At 32.0% G+C, this 16,057-nt stretch overlaps 2 protein-coding genes across 2 annotated transcripts in view; one reads left to right on the forward strand and one right to left on the reverse strand.

Annotated features, from left to right (window-relative positions):
• Positions 1 to 8,680, reverse strand: part of Claspin (claspin) — a 31,078-nt gene extending 22,398 nt beyond the window's left edge. The window contains exons 1-6 of the mRNA XM_072534189.1: positions 7,891 to 8,680; positions 7,167 to 7,534; positions 6,627 to 6,794; positions 5,314 to 5,537; positions 2,156 to 3,171; positions 1,785 to 2,084 (exon numbers count right to left, since the gene is read on the reverse strand). Coding sequence (XP_072390290.1) covers positions 1,785 to 2,084; positions 2,156 to 3,171; positions 5,314 to 5,537; positions 6,627 to 6,794; positions 7,167 to 7,534; positions 7,891 to 8,545 — 2,731 coding nt within the window. The 5' untranslated portion in view covers positions 8,546 to 8,680. The remainder of the gene's footprint in view (positions 1 to 1,784; positions 2,085 to 2,155; positions 3,172 to 5,313; positions 5,538 to 6,626; positions 6,795 to 7,166; positions 7,535 to 7,890) is intronic.
• Positions 8,681 to 8,987: 307 nt separating this feature from the next.
• Positions 8,988 to 10,972, forward strand: Dpm1 (Dolichyl-phosphate mannosyltransferase subunit 1). The gene is made up of 3 exons (XM_072536497.1): positions 8,988 to 9,300; positions 9,871 to 10,081; positions 10,414 to 10,972. The coding sequence occupies exons 1-3, from the start codon at positions 9,101 to 9,103 to the stop codon at positions 10,822 to 10,824; spliced, it is 822 nt and encodes a 273-aa protein (XP_072392598.1). The 5' UTR covers positions 8,988 to 9,100; the 3' UTR covers positions 10,825 to 10,972.
• Positions 10,973 to 16,057: the final 5,085 nt, after the last annotated feature.

Raw genomic sequence — 16,057 nt, forward strand, 5'->3', positions numbered from 1 at the left:
ACATAGACCAAGATATGAGAAATATGGAAATACGTGCTTGGCGGAGGAAGGCGATGGATAGGGACGACTGGAGAAAAATTCTTGGGGAGGCTAGGACCCACACAGGGTTGTAAAGCCAAAATGATGATGATAAAGTAAAGGATAATACAACAGAGATATTTGCAGTATTTTGGACACATTGCTAGAAGAACAGGTACGCTGGAAAAACTGATAGTCGAGGGTATAGTTGAAGGAAAGAGACATAGGCGAAGATCTCCAAGCCGTTGGGTAGATCAAACAAAAATATTAATTAACCAAGGGTTAGATGAAGCCGAAGCCCAGGACAGAGAAGGATGGAGGGAAATCGCGAAAAAAACTGTAAAGGCCTGATGGTGTCACCACATCCCAAAAGAGATTAGGACTCAGGAGGAGGAAATAATAATGACTTAATTTAGAACCTTCATAATATTACATGGAATGTTGGGACTTGTGCTTAAAATATGATCAAAATTTCAAAGCGATCGGTTAAATAGGTTAACAGTTATTTTATTTGTTTAAACCGCATTAATTTTTTTTGCAACAATTAACTTAGGAAAATAATGAAGTTACAGTAATTTTACGGGTAGCTTATGAAAGAAGAAGATTTATTCTATCAATATTATTAAAAATAAATGAAGGACAAATATTTAGTTCCTTTTGTTTTTAATAATTCACAGGAGCTTTGTTTATAGTGTATTATTAAGTTTTAATGTGCCAAAATTCGAAAAAAATTGCCTTTCAACGAAATCGTCCACAAAGCTTCAAAATGTGATCCTCAAAATCCACAAGATTTGATACTTTGTTATACTGTTAACTGTATCTCTGGTTCTTGTTTATGGGTTTCTTTCTAAATTGGGGGACATGAAAGGAGACTCCACGTAGATTGCGATTACATGTGAAAGCAATCGGGCGTCCCCTAGAAATGAGTAAAGTCGGCTAATCCTTTCACCACCAGTGCACCAACACAGATGCAAACGCAACCAAAACGGTCTTTGTCAAGGCTTTTTTTGATGACATCAATTAATTTTGTTGGACTATCAGCAAATAAGGAAGATCTATTGTCTAATATGTGCAGAGAACACGGTGTCGATGACCTACTGGTTCAAGAAATCCATCGAGGTACTGTAAACCGTAGACCAAGGATTCGAGGTATGAGACTTGTACTGGAGACACGACCAGTATGGTATCGCAGTCGTCGTCAGACCAGATACCAACATAGTTTTCACATATTTAACACATCGAGATCCTCACAGTGGAACTAAAGTCTTGTACAGTAACGTCTATCTACAAACCGCCAAATGCTGACTTTGTTTTTGAGGAACCCAATCAAGAAATGAGGATACCAGGAGGACGATACCTACGACTGTGGCGTGGTTCAGAATAGTCACCATCTACTATTATGCACAGAGATGAGAGAGACCTGCACAGAAGAAGACCTATTTTTAGCGAATGACAGGGCCATCTATGTGGCCAACCATTGGAAATACAAAATTTAAAGCTGTTGGTGTTCCGGACACGGAAAGTAAGTAAGTTTTTTAATTTGTATGTACTTGTTGCGAACATTACGAATATGCATTATTTAAATAAATACATAGTTAAATAAACCATCTAATGTGTTAAAACATTTTTATCCACCTCAAAACAGATCCGCCCTATATGTAAATGATATATAAAAATTTTAAAAAATTGCCTTGTGTTGTTACTAACAAAAACAACATTTTACAGCTCACGACTTGATAAATGATGAAATATCTGTTATAAAGTACCTTCAATGTCACTTTCATCTGCTTCATCGTCAATAAATGCAGACTTTTTCTGTTGAGTTTCAACTTCATTTTCTATCTCGTCATCTTCATCGCCGATTTCATCTTCACTAGACTCGCTCATTTCTTCTTCCTCGTCATCGTCGAGTATAGCATCGTCCGCTCCACATTCAGATTTTTCATCTTTGTAAGGATCCTCAGTATCGTTTTTGACTTCTCTACTGCTCTTATTTTGCCAATGTTTGTACCTTTGCTGAGCTATTTGGGATTGTAGTTCGTTTCTGAGCTTTTGCAGTCTGACACCTAGAAAAAATGCATTAACGTCCACCGTCCGCTTCACTAATAGTGTAAAAAATTGTGAAATTAATATTTACCTGGTTTTTCTTCGATTGCTGTATCCTCGTCATCATCAATATGAATAGCTACAGTCTCTTTATGAATTTCACCTCCGCTCTCCACACTAATCACATTCAATTTAACTTTGTCTTTATGGATATGCTTCTTGGCAGTGTGTTTAGCAAATCTTTCCATAAGTTTTGTAACTTCAGTGGGTTTAGCAACTGTGTCTAAATCAATAACATTGTTGGACGTGTTACTGAGACGGGGCTTTACGTTAGCCAATCGTTCTTTCAACAGTTCTAATTTCGACTTGGGTTTTTCTGGCTCCATTGTAGAAGTCTCCATGCCAAAATTTTCAATTTCTTTATCTAACTCTGCAAAATATGCTTTTCGCTGCTCTTCAGTCATAGACTCAGTATGTTGTTCATTGGTTAGGGCTTCACTTATTTGCGGTTGCACTTCTTTATCTCCTTTATTAACAATATTTTCTGTATTGTCTTCCATATCATCTAGATTAAATTCATACTCCATCGAAGCCTGATGATCTAAAGTCTCCACGTTCTTAACTAATTTGTCATCAGTCTTATCGCAATTTTCTTCAAGAGTTTTATCAGATATACTATTTTCTCTATCAGTATCTTTGTCAGAACTATTCAAGTTTTCATTTTCTTTTTCATGTTCCAAAACATCATCAGTTAAGATACTTTGGGCATTAGTATCATTAACAATATTCTCAGTTTCTTTAGTTTGTATAAGATTTTCATTATTTCCATTCTCACTATCATCAACTTCCATAGGAGTTATCACTTCTTTATCAACCATTGTGTCTACATTTTCACCATTTTCAGAAACAACTTTATTTTTAAGATCTTCAGACCCTAGGCTGCCTTTGTCAGTTACTTTTTCTGAGCCTTCTTTGCTGCAAGACCCCTGATCCAGTTCAGACTGTGGAGGGACATAATCAGAATCTTCTTTGTCATCCTCAGACTCTTCTTCGCTATCTGATTTATAAAACTCTTCGACTTCTTTGTGCCTCTTCTGCAGGTTTTTACTATAAAGACAAAAACAATAATAAAAACTGTTACAGTTTGTGGCCATAATAATTTACTTAAACTTTAAGTATTATATCTTATGAGAAACATTGTATAACAATATTTATTTTAGCCTCACTTTGTATTTTTTTAGAGATTACTTTGTTTTATTTCGTCCATATTCCTTTTTATTTAAAACTGTACTAGTACTGCCATCTATGTACGTATAGTTTAATCAAATATACTAACGGAAACTTGTAAATATTAATAAACATCTTTTCATTAAGAACTATATATTTTAGTTAGTCGCTGTATTCACGACATAGCAGAAGATATTAATGAGCAAATTTGGGAAACTTTCACTTTAGTTTATTAGTCATTCAACTGGATGAGGCGACTGATAGTAATGATGATGCTCGATTGATATGTTATGCACGGTACATACTAGAAACAAATATATGTGAGGATTTCTTATTTTGCAGAAAAATATGTGAACGTTGTAAAGCTACTGATTTATTCGAGGTTTTAACCTCATATATGACTGAAAATAATATTAACTGGGATAACTGTGTAGGCGTGTGTACGGATGGTGCCTGAGCAATGTCTGGACAGTATGGAGGACTACAAGATCTTATCAAAACCAAGGCTTTAAGTGTAAAATGGACACATTGTGTCATACATAGAGAGAGGCCTTAGCCGCAAAGAACGTTACACCTGAATTAAGTGTTGTGATGGATAGCATTATTAAAGTGGTAAACTACATTAAAACACGACCCGAGAAATCAAGACTTTTCCATAAACTTTGTGAAGAAATGGAGACCGAGCACACCTCTTTAATTTATCATTGCACCTCTCGTTGGCTGTCCAAAGGTAACATACTTGCACATGTATATGAACTAAGAAATGAATTTTACATGTAACTACATACAGAATCACATAATGATGCGCAAAACTTTATTAATTCAGAGTTTATAATAAAATTAGCATACCTATGTGAAATATTTAACAAATTAAATGATCTTAATAAGTCTTTGCAGGGAAACAATGCTCATATCTTGTAATTGGCAGATAAAATTAGTGGGTTTCAGAAGAAGTTGCTCTTATAGAAGATCAAAAAATTGACTGTTTTCCTGCTTTACAAGGTATTCTACAAGAAAAATCGATACACAACACATGTTATCATTGAACGAACATTTTGAGAAATATTTTCCCGAAGATATTGAGCAATGTGACTGGGTCAGAAAGCCTGTCATCCACGCCATCGACACTTTCAACAGAGGAAGCCGAACAACTGACAGTATTGTCCTGTTATTCCAGCCTAAAGCTTCAATACGACAAGGACAAACTGTTTGAATTTTGGAGCTCACTTTCTCATGAATATCATTGCCATCAGCACTGCTACATTAAAGGTTTTATTACCTTTTGTGACTTTGTACTTGTGCGAAACAGGCTTTTCTGAGCATCACAGTACGAATAAGTTTGGGAAGACCTGCTCTATTCAAAATTCCAAATGTTTTTGAAACCATGGGGCTTAGGCATATACCTCTAAATAAAGATAAATATTTTCATATGTAAGACTATGTTTATTATGTAAATAAAGATTATGAAACTTTAGTGTTATTTAATTTTAGATTCTATGACTCTATGTTATGGAATGAATCGTTTTCTATAGATATTTTTATATATTTCTTATGCAAGTGTTTTAAAATGTATCTCCTACTATACATACAATATAATAAAATTTCCTAATATTTTTCAGTATTTAGAAATGTGTCCTATTAGAGACAATTCACTCTGGAGCTTTTTACCAAAAAATATATACAAATAAATTAATATAAAAATATTCTTTTCGTTAAGTCAAAATATTTCATATATACAATAGCTTCAATTAAAATAAATTTGTCAAATTAAGGGCTGAGATTAGTTATTTTTACTTTAGTTGTCTTGGGCCTGATGGCAGTTAAACATATAAAGGTGATTCTTTGGGGCTTGTACATCAGTTTTACTTTATATTTCATATGTATATAAGAAGTAATTATAATATTGGTTGTAGTATAGAAATAATAAAGTTAAAAAAACATTACGAGTTGTAAACTGGAAGAAGCAACTTCAACAAGATGTAAAATTTATTACATTACGAAAATTACAAAATATTAACTTACGAAACAACCTCCAACTGTTCAATGGACATCTTAATAGCCACAGATGGTGGAGTTTTAGCAGCAATAGGGACAGCAGAAGCCAGTTTGGGTCTTCTTGATAAGAATTCCTTCAATGTGAATGACTTTGGCCTGTGATAGGGCAACGATATACTTGATTCTCTTTTCATTCTTTGAGATTCGGACTGTATTTCTTTCCTCAACTCTGCAGCTTCTTTGCCACTCATCTAAATGTAAATTATAATCAATTATTTGCAAATGTAAGTAACTTAAAATTAATAGGATGGTATAAACTAAGTCTGATCTAAAAGGAGGGAAAATATTAACCTTTTACAAAAGTATATCGATTGAAATAAACTATATGAAGCTTATTTCATTTCCATAAACTATAGAATGTATATAGGAGGAATATATGCATATATTTTCATGTGAAAATACAGTTGAAAATACATGTGAAGTACAGAAAATAAAATTTTGTATACTTTGGTATCTTTATTTTTCATTGACTCTATATCCAACCCTCTGTTCTCTTCCATTTTAATGTAATATACCTACACCACTACAATACTGTTTGTAGCAAACTGTTTTCAAATACCCACCTAACTAAATTAGACTAAAATTGAATTATGAGGTCTAAGAAGTTCCTTAATATTTTAAGAAATTTAACTTTCCAATTTGGTTTTACTAGAATTCAAGTGTTGCAACTCCTTATTCATCATTATTTCTTATGTGATCATTATTTATATAATTGGCAATGTCCTGACAAGGACACTTCTTCATTACTCAACAAAACTCTACATTGTGTTGTCGTGTGAATGCAATTTCAGAAACCATTCTTCCTTGGTGCCATTACCAAGTACTTGGTAAATGATTAGAAAAGGTTATTAATGAACAACTGCTTTGGTATATCAAAGAATATAATCTTAAAATCTACAACTTCATTTTTCACTGCAAAATAAGGTAGGTGAGTTATCAATGCATATACCATTGAACTAGTTTGGCATATGCAACACCTACTTTCTGGTCAACTACGTAATGTTGATAGAAGAAAATTTTTGGGGTCAAATTCTAAGAGTAATCTCATGTAGCACCACCTATTAAAGGCTAAATTAATTTCAAACCATCTACATCTGCCTTTAACCAACAACAACATATCTAGACAAGCCTAGGTTGTTAAACAGTGAGATTCTTCCTTAGCATTAAGGATACCTGGATTTGAATCTCACTGAGTAAACATCTGAACTAAAATAATTAACAATACAGCAAAAGGACATAGACTGTGCAGCCATAATACAAAAAGATGTCTGGGCACTTACCTTTTTTGCTTCTCCTTCCTCTTTAGGCTTAGATTTTTTCTTGTATTTGACTGGTTTGATAACATCTTCATCTGACATACTATTATCCAAGTCACTTTTAGGTTTATCTTCATTATTGTCTTCATCTGCTGAACTTTCAGAATCACAGAGAGCTGTCCAATTATTTGACTTCAAAAAAAGTTGAATTAAATTAGAATACATCATAAAAATATATTTTAACAACTAAAATACTTTTACCATATTACTAGTCTTTCTTTGCTTAAAAAAACTGTTAGAAGGCTGAAAATTACAAAATATTTTTCAAAATATAAATTTAACAACAAGCAACTCAATGATAACTGTTTTATTACAATGACTAAACAAGTTATTTCTTAACATGCTGTTTGCTATTGAACATTAGCAGTCATCAGCACTATTAAGTACTTTTCCAAAGTCTCTCTAGACAATGTTATTGTCTTGCTTCTATTATATTGAACAATCAGTAAATATACTGATTTTCACTTAATTTAAAATTAATTATTTAATACTGTATACATTTACCTTTTTAGCTGGTTGCTCTGGAATCAAATCACCTTTAGAATTCACTGCATAGATAGGAGTTTCCTCTAGAGGGGCATCAGAAAAGCTTTTAGTATGAGGAGTCACTGGTTCAACCTCAGAATCACTACTTTCAAGACCAGCATTCTTATATATGTGCTTAGTATTAGCACTTTTAAGATTGGAATTTTCCTCTAATATATTTTCATCGTCAGAATCAGTAATTCTATTCATAATTTGTTTATCGCTACTAGATTCATCAATTAAACATTCTTGGGGAGTTGGCAATTCATTTTCAGAATCACTTTCAAGTAATGTTATACGTTTTCTTGTTTTGTTTGCTGAAGATTTAGCATTTTTCTGTTTTGCCACTGTTTGAACAAAATACAAAAATTAGTGTTTTGACAATGTATTACACAATTATGATATTATATTAATAAATAATATTGAGTAACTATTGAACAAATATCAACCCCATTAATAAAAGATAAACACAAGATCATAGTGTTTACTATGTGAATCAACACATAAACTTGCTTCAAACCTTTAGACAGTTATTGCAGATGGAAATTTACGATAAAAATTAAGTATTTCTATTGTCGAAATTTACTAAGTATAATAATTTATCAATAAGGCAAAATCAGTTAAGTTCATTTAACTCTAATGGAATAAAATGGGACATAATCACATTAGGAAAAATAAAAGCACATAAAAAATAACCCTTTACCTTTGGAATTAGTTTTTCCCTTTGCATTCTTTTTTAATGAACCTGAAGAATCAGAACTTGATGATTCACTATCTGAAACAGTTAGGTGTTTCTTAGAGTTAGATTTATTAATTATTTTAGTATTCACAGCATCATCTTCAGATTCTTCTGAGTCAAATAACTCTTTTTTCCCTTTCCTTTTGTGCAATTTACTTTTTATTATACCGCCCTCAACGTCTGATGATTCATTCTCAGAAATTTGATGTTTATTAGGTTCACTTTTAGCTCCTATTTCATCTTCAGAATCTGAGTCAGATAATTGTTTATGTTTCTTTTTGAGTCCTGTATTATTATCATCTTCAGCACCTGATGATTCGCTATCAGAATTTAGCAAAGGTTTATTTTTATTTACATCAATTTGACTAGATAGTTCAGTTTCTAAGGATATATTGTTTTGTGGTTGTTCAGAAAAGTTTGTTGATGTATCCAAAGCCTTATTACTTACAGGTTCTGTATTAGTAATTTCTTGTGAATCTCTAGTATTAAAAGCACTTGTGACATTTTCTAAATTGTTACTCTCTACTCTTTCTTCATTATCAATACTTTTAAAATCATGGTCCTTTTTCTGTGATATATTAATATTTTCGTTATCTGGAGAATCAGAAAGAACCTCCATAATTGAATATTTCAAATACTTTAAACGACACCATAAATTACTAATATTCTCCACAAATTTTAAGAAATAAACAATCCCTTTCCGCCTTCCCTCTTTTAAACATTAACCTGCTGATTGTTCAACAATTCCCGCGTTCCTCTTCGTTTTCCAAATTGAATAGTGTAACTTGCTTACTGAGGAATCCCGTTACAAAAAGTATCATTAAAAGAAATTAATTCATGACTCCAATATAATGAACCAAATTTACATAAAATGATTGTTAAATATACTAGAAATACTATTGCATGATCATATTTGACTTTTTTGTAGTGATAGTGTAGTGTCTCAATTTTTTTTTTTTCTTATTTTGGGTTGCAGAGTTCAGAGTGGTTTAGATATCAATTGACAAAGAAGAAGAATATTTTTAAGGTTATGCGAATTTTGTAAATATTTTCATCGTAACGTCATCACAACACCGACATCAAATGTCAAATGAAATCTTTGCAAATATTGATAAGGTTGAATCACACATTTATCAATTATGGTATTAAGCTAAGCTTATAAATAAATTTGCGTATGGTAAAGAAGTTGAAAGCAGTTATCTTGATTGTAATTTATATAAGCATTGTAAAAGTAATCATTGCTCAATACAATATGTCTAAGGAAAAACATGCAGAGAATTCCAAAAACAAATACTCAATACTCTTACCAACATACAATGAAGTGGAAAATCTTCCAATTATCATTTATCTTATAGTAAAATATATGAATAAGAGGTAAATTAGAAAGATTTTTAATGTGTTTTCTATTAACAATTAAAATTAATTATATATAATAGCTATGACTCCATCTGATACACAATTGCTGTATTTGGGATTAGATCTAGTAATGGAAATCTACAAGGAGATTTTAAATTTATTCTCCTCTTAAAGCACAGGTTTTAGTTTCCTTTAAGCTTAGTTTGCTAACTAGGCATACACTCCAACAGTTTCTCTCTTGTGTAAAACTGTTCATTCATAAATTAAGATAACTTTATAGACTTGCAAGTGGTTTATTTGTATGTATTCTTTTACAGTTATTAGATTGAAATATTTTATTTTGAGCCATACTATGATATATTTGTCATTATTTGTTTAAATGTAATTTGTGGGGATATGTATTTTGTTCTAATTGTAGCAATAAGTGCTGGTTAGTTGCAATTTCTTTGTCAATTTCGTTGTATGTTAGTTTTAATATCTTTTAAATATCCGATCAGTTACAGTATCTTTTAGCTTATGCTTTTTGCCACTTTCCAGTGATAAATAATATTGAAATACTGTATAAAATAATAAAATATTTATTTTTAGCAACTGTGATTATGAGATAATAGTAATTGATGATGGAAGTCCAGATGGCACACTTGAAGCAGCAAAGGGGCTCCAAAAAATATATGGTGAGGACAAAATCGTTTTAAGACCTAGACAAAAGAAGCTAGGTTTGGGAACAGCATATATTCATGGTATCAATCATGCTACAGGCAACTTTATCATCATAATGGATGCTGACTTAAGTCATCATGTAAGTATGGCAATTCTGAAATATCACTGGGTCAACCAAACTAAAATGTAAATTGGTAACATAATGTTGGAAGTCATTAATAATCATGAAAACCTTCACTAAAATGCGCCAGGATCATCTTCTATAGGATAGGTTGACTTAATAATTAGAAATTCCTATAAGTTGTTGTAATAAATGAACCACAATCTTAGTTTGATTATGGTTTTGTCTTAACCATAAGCCTAATTAACCATCTAATCTTAAAATGATAGTTTAGGTAAAAATGACATTTTCCTCTTATAGATATAATTTGCAATTAGGTAATAATAATATATATTTTTTTTAAATTTCAGCCTAAATTTATATCCCAATTTATTGAAAAACAACAATCCCAAGATTATGATGTAATTTCTGGTACTCGCTACCTAGGAGATGGAGGAGTATCAGGTTGGGACTTCAAAAGAAAACTCGTGTCTCGAGGAGCAAACTTCCTGACCCAACTTTTATTAAGACCTGGCGCGTCTGATCTAACAGGATCATTTCGTCTCTACAAAAAAGATGTTCTTGAAAAACTTATCAAGAGCTGTGTGTCTAAGGGTTATGTTTTTCAGATGGAAATGATAATTAGAGCCAGGGAGTTGAACTACAGTGTGGGTGAAGTGCCAATTACCTTCGTTGATAGAGTCTATGGGGAATCGAAGCTGGGAGGGTCAGAAATTGTCCAGTTTGTTAGAGCATTATTGTATCTTTTTGCTACTACATAGAAATTACTAATAAACATCCTTTGTTCATATAGTTTAACTTTAAAGTTGTTTTAAAACATTAAGATATCTTTTTTAAGATAAAATTAATTCCATTATTGAATAATATTAAAAGTTGTATTGTAAATAAAATTATTTTTACCTACCTAAATGGTTTACTTTATTTAGTTTTCCCATCAAATATTGCAAAGCCTTAGCTATTATTGTCGGAAGTTGCTGAATTTCATGCTGAGAACATAAAAAAAACTTTTTTTAAGTTTAATGAAGATCTAAGTAGTTCTAGGATTCTTAGAATGAAGTAGCTTGAGAAAAAGAGGACTGATAAACTTTATTTTGTCATGCATCTTGAATAGAGAAATATACATAATTGGTACTAAGTAGCGTAGCCAAAAGGCCATCTATCGAAGTCTTTTAGCCATTTTATAGAATTAGTATGGATACATTAAATTATTTTTTAAGACTGAATATAATACAATAGTTAAAAAAAAATAGTGGTAATTATAATATTGTCAGACTATTAAATTAAAACCATGAAAGAAAAGACTAAAAGAAAATTTTTTATTGTTTTGATATGTAGACAATTGATTCAAATGGAGTTCTCCCTGGATATCTAGGGTAAGTATTTTCAGGTATCTTCATAATGTGAGGCTCACTCAATTGCATGTTTTTTTTATGTCTTAGCAGAGAAAGATTTAAACAAATTATAGAGTCTCATAGATTCTATTCCAGTTTTATTGTATAGTGTTCTATTTGATGGATTGTAAATTGGGTTATCAGGATGCCCCGTTCTAGTAATTTGTGGAAGTCTGACTTTTTCACCCACTTTTAGATTATTTTTAGCAGGATCTTTACAATTATAGAAATTTGTAGAACCATATTCCATTATTTTATAAATATTGGCAGCAGTTTCAATGGTAATTCCCTCATTCTTATATGTTAAGTTTCTAAAGGGTTTGCTCTTGTTACAATTTTTCTTTTCATACACTATGTGCGATAGGGGAGACCGGGGTTAGTTGTTACAATTTTTATACTCGATTATTTATACTCACTTCGATATAATTATTTTAAATATTAGATTTACAAGTAACATGCCACTTTTAGGAAAAAAATATATAATTGTTTAGTTTTGCAAATTGTATCAAATTACCCCCCAATTGAGTAAGTTGTTGCATGGCAGGGGCAAATTGTTACACTAGTCATTTTCATACTTTTCAAAGAATATTTTAATTTTATTAATGAAAAAACTTTAAATGAACTTTATTTATTTATTTTTTATTAAAATACAAACACAAACTATTGTGCGACATTTTTAAAAATTATTAAAATAATTTATTAGACTAATCAGACTGGCAATGTATACATACAAAAATTGGAGAACCGCCACTGCAAAGTTCATGCGCCCACCCCTTACAGTCTACACATTGCACCCATTTCTCTTTTGATTTTGAGTTATCACAACATATAATGCAGAAACATTCTTCATTTCTTAATCTCTTTCTTTTGAAAAAATTGCCCTTTTAGCTTTTTGTTTTCCTTTTGTATTAGCTTTTAAGTTTCTCAGTTGTTCTTGGTATAATAATGCTTGCTTTTTAGATGTGTCCTTCAAGATAGCCGTATATCTTCGTTTCCTATTTTGTGCAGTATTTTTTTTGGGTTGAGCTTTAGGTATAGGACGAATATCTCTAGGACTAATAAGTCCTGTAACTAAGGCGCGAGAAGTTGAAGGTTGTGGATCTTGGTCTGGTTCCTTGTTGATAACTTATGGTGGCGTACTTGGTAGTGTTCGTATATTTTGTGTGGCTGCTTGTGACTGAAGCTTTTCTTGCGGTTCAGGTCTATTTGTAATGAATAATGGTAGAAAATATTCATTAGTAAAAACTGTATATTTTTTGGAGTTACAGCTAACGGCAAAGCATTTCCAACAATTCATGTGATGTTATAAATTCTCATTGTAACTCCTGGATGAGTTTTCATCTAGCCATTCATCTGACTGCTAATAAATTCATTTAATGGTCCAAACACCGATATGTCCGAAGGTTGCAATCGATGAGGGCAATGCGGAGACAAGGTCAAGAGAACAATGCCATTTTTTTTGCAATAATCTATTACCTCAAAAGGCAAATGAGAGTCGTGATGGTCCAGTATTAAGAATACTGGACTTTCCTTAGAACATTTAATATTCTTATGAAAATGTTTAACATAAACTAAGAATTCCACTTTCGTCATCCATACAGAAGGATTGCCCGTTCCTATACATCCTGGTGGTCCACTGGAAACAAAATGTTCTCGATGATTTTTCCGCGGAAAAATAAACATTGGCGGCACTAGTTTCCACTGACATTCACTGCCAGACAAACTGTCACCAATGTTCCTCGTTCCTCCGAAGTTACCGCCCCACTTGCTTCACGTCTTTTGATTCTATTATTTTTGCAGGTTTTTGAACTATAGTTACCCCGGTTTCATCAAAGTTGTAAATATCGTTTGCTCCAAGATTGTGCCTATTTAATACATTGGAGAGTTTTTCAAAGAATAAATTTACATTTGGTCTATTAAAGCTTGTGGCTCATTGTGGCATTTTAAAAAATTTGTTAGCCAGTCAGCAGATGCAGTCTCAAATTTGGTCCAGTTATCGGGAACAGTTACGTTATTTTTTAAAGCAAACTGAAAAGCTGTTTAAGATCATTTGGAGAAAGACCATGATATATTTTTGAACAGTAACATTCAGTAACATAAGAAGCTAATTTATTTTCTTATAGACCAGAGAAGATCTCCCGATTTTTTAAATATCCTGTGGGCATGGGATTAGCACCTGAAAAAAAAAACTAATTTTAACGAAGCATGTGCTATACATGTGTTCATAGAAAAAAAAATTACGATTTTACTACACTCACCTTTCTTCTTCTTCGCGTGCCATATCAGAATTATCCGACGTTGGCGATCACCATTGCGAAGGCTTCTCGATCTTCTGCAATATGAAATAATTGTCCTGCATTAAAATTTGTTATCTGTGTCCATTCACAAATGTTTTTTAACCAATAAACTTGTTTTCTTCCTACACCTCTACGGTCCTCTATTTTACCTTTAATGATCAGTTGTAATATTTTATATCGACTTCCCCTTACTATATGTCCCAGATAAGACAGTTTTCGATGTTTAACGGTCTTTAGCAGTTCTCTATCTTTGTTGACGCTCCTTAGTACTTCTTCATTAGTTTTCCTTGCTGTCCAAGGTATCTTCAGCATTCGTCGATGAACCCACATTTCCAATGCTTCAATTTTGTTCATGATCGATACTTTTAGCGTCCACACTTCTGCACTATACAAAAGTACGGACCAAACATAACACTTAATCATTCTTTGTCTTAGTTCTAAACTGAGATGATTATTGCAAAGAAATGACTTCATTTTCATAAAAGTAGTTTTAGTCATTGCTATTCTACGTTTTATTTCTATGTCTGGATCTAGTTGGTCCGTTATCACAGTTCCCAAATATGATTTTGTGGACAATCTCAACTTGGACTCCGTTTAATTAAAGCTTTGCATCGGGATGTGGGTCACGACTAAACACTAAAAATTTGGTTTTGTTTGAGTTTATTTTTGTGCCCATTGTCTCTCCTACCTCGTGAATACGATCAAGCAGAATTTGGAGAACTTCTAGAGAGACTACACTCACCATCAAGCCTAATTTTCTGGATCTTTTTGACGTATCTCTGAAGCGTCATAAAATTAATCCCGTATTCATCCGCTACTGGTCTAGGAGGTCTATCATTTTCTATCACCTTCTTTGTTGCAGCAATAATGATGTTCTGTGGCGTTTCACCACGCTTAATTTTTTTCTTGTAGCTTTTTTTCAAAATCTCATTTTGATCTATTAAAAATTTACAATTTTATTTACAACAAAATTTAGGTTACTAATAAACCTACACACAAATTTCTTGAGATGGGGCAGGTTGTTACAATAACAACTTGTCCCTTGAAAATAGTAACAACCTGCCCCTATATTATACATTAAAAATAAATTGTAATTACTCATCAATCCCAAATGTTTAACCTTGTACTGCTTGTACGTTTAGACAATAATAAAGCTAACAGTCAATAAAACATGTTACGAAAACAATAAGTTACCTTACCTTGTAAAAATAGAACCAGCAAAAATTTAAACAATGTCGAAAAAATTACTAACCAAAGTTCGTTAAAATGTAGTGAGGTATGCACCGCATTGGCTACGTCGAGTTAAAGGTGCTGCCATCTCTTAGTAAGTTGATTAAAATTAAATGTAACAACCTGCCCGGTGTAAGTTGTCTATTTAAATTCTCAAATACTTGACATATTGGTAGGTTTTCATAATATTGTTACAATATTATGTTTATAGTTGGGGCGTCATCTTGGATTCTAGAATTAAATATTATTAATTGTGTTTTAGAGGGATTTATTATTAATCTCTATTTATTGGTCCGAGATATTATGTCATCCATCTGCCTTTTTAATAAGTAAATTATTGTACTTATTTAATGTTAACTAAAATATATCATCGTCGTTTTATCCACAAATTGTAACAAATTACTATTGATTAGTTTATTTTCACATATCTGTCGTCTGCAGTAGAAGTTATACAATAGATGACACAGAGGTGAACCCTGTGAACTCCTTGTTGCATTGAAAATTATTAGGAATATTATGTTCCATTAATTTTGACTAAACACCTGCGCCTCTTAAGAAAATCACCAACAATCAATATTAGCGAGGTAGAGCAGTTCATCTTGTGAAGTTTGTATAATAATCCTTTATGCCAAACGGAGTCCAAGGCCTTCTTGATATCCAAGAAAACTCTTATAGTTTTCAGTCCTTGTAATCTTGCTGCCTATATATTGGATGTTACTATTGAAAGAAGTTGGATTGTTAATGATTTTTCCTTAAATCTAAACTGATGTTAGAATATATTGGTTTATTTCTTCTAATCTTCCTTGGATAATTTTCTGAAACATTTTTTCTATTACTGGGAAAGAGTGACTGGACGGTAATTTGTGGTCAGTAGGTATTAGGTTTAGCAATAATTATTACAATATCCACAAGTTTTATGACGCTATATCATTAACTATTATAAGAAAGATAAATACCAACTCTAAAGATAATTCACAAAAAATTTTTAACATCTTTTACTGATCTCTGTAAAATACAGTATTGTACAATGAGGAAGACAGAGAAGATAAAAATGCAACGCTAAATTGAACCTGAAA

This window comes from Diabrotica undecimpunctata, chromosome 6 (genome assembly GCF_040954645.1).
Source record: "Diabrotica undecimpunctata isolate CICGRU chromosome 6, icDiaUnde3, whole genome shotgun sequence".
In the NCBI taxonomy this organism is placed as follows: domain Eukaryota; kingdom Metazoa; phylum Arthropoda; class Insecta; order Coleoptera; family Chrysomelidae; genus Diabrotica; species Diabrotica undecimpunctata.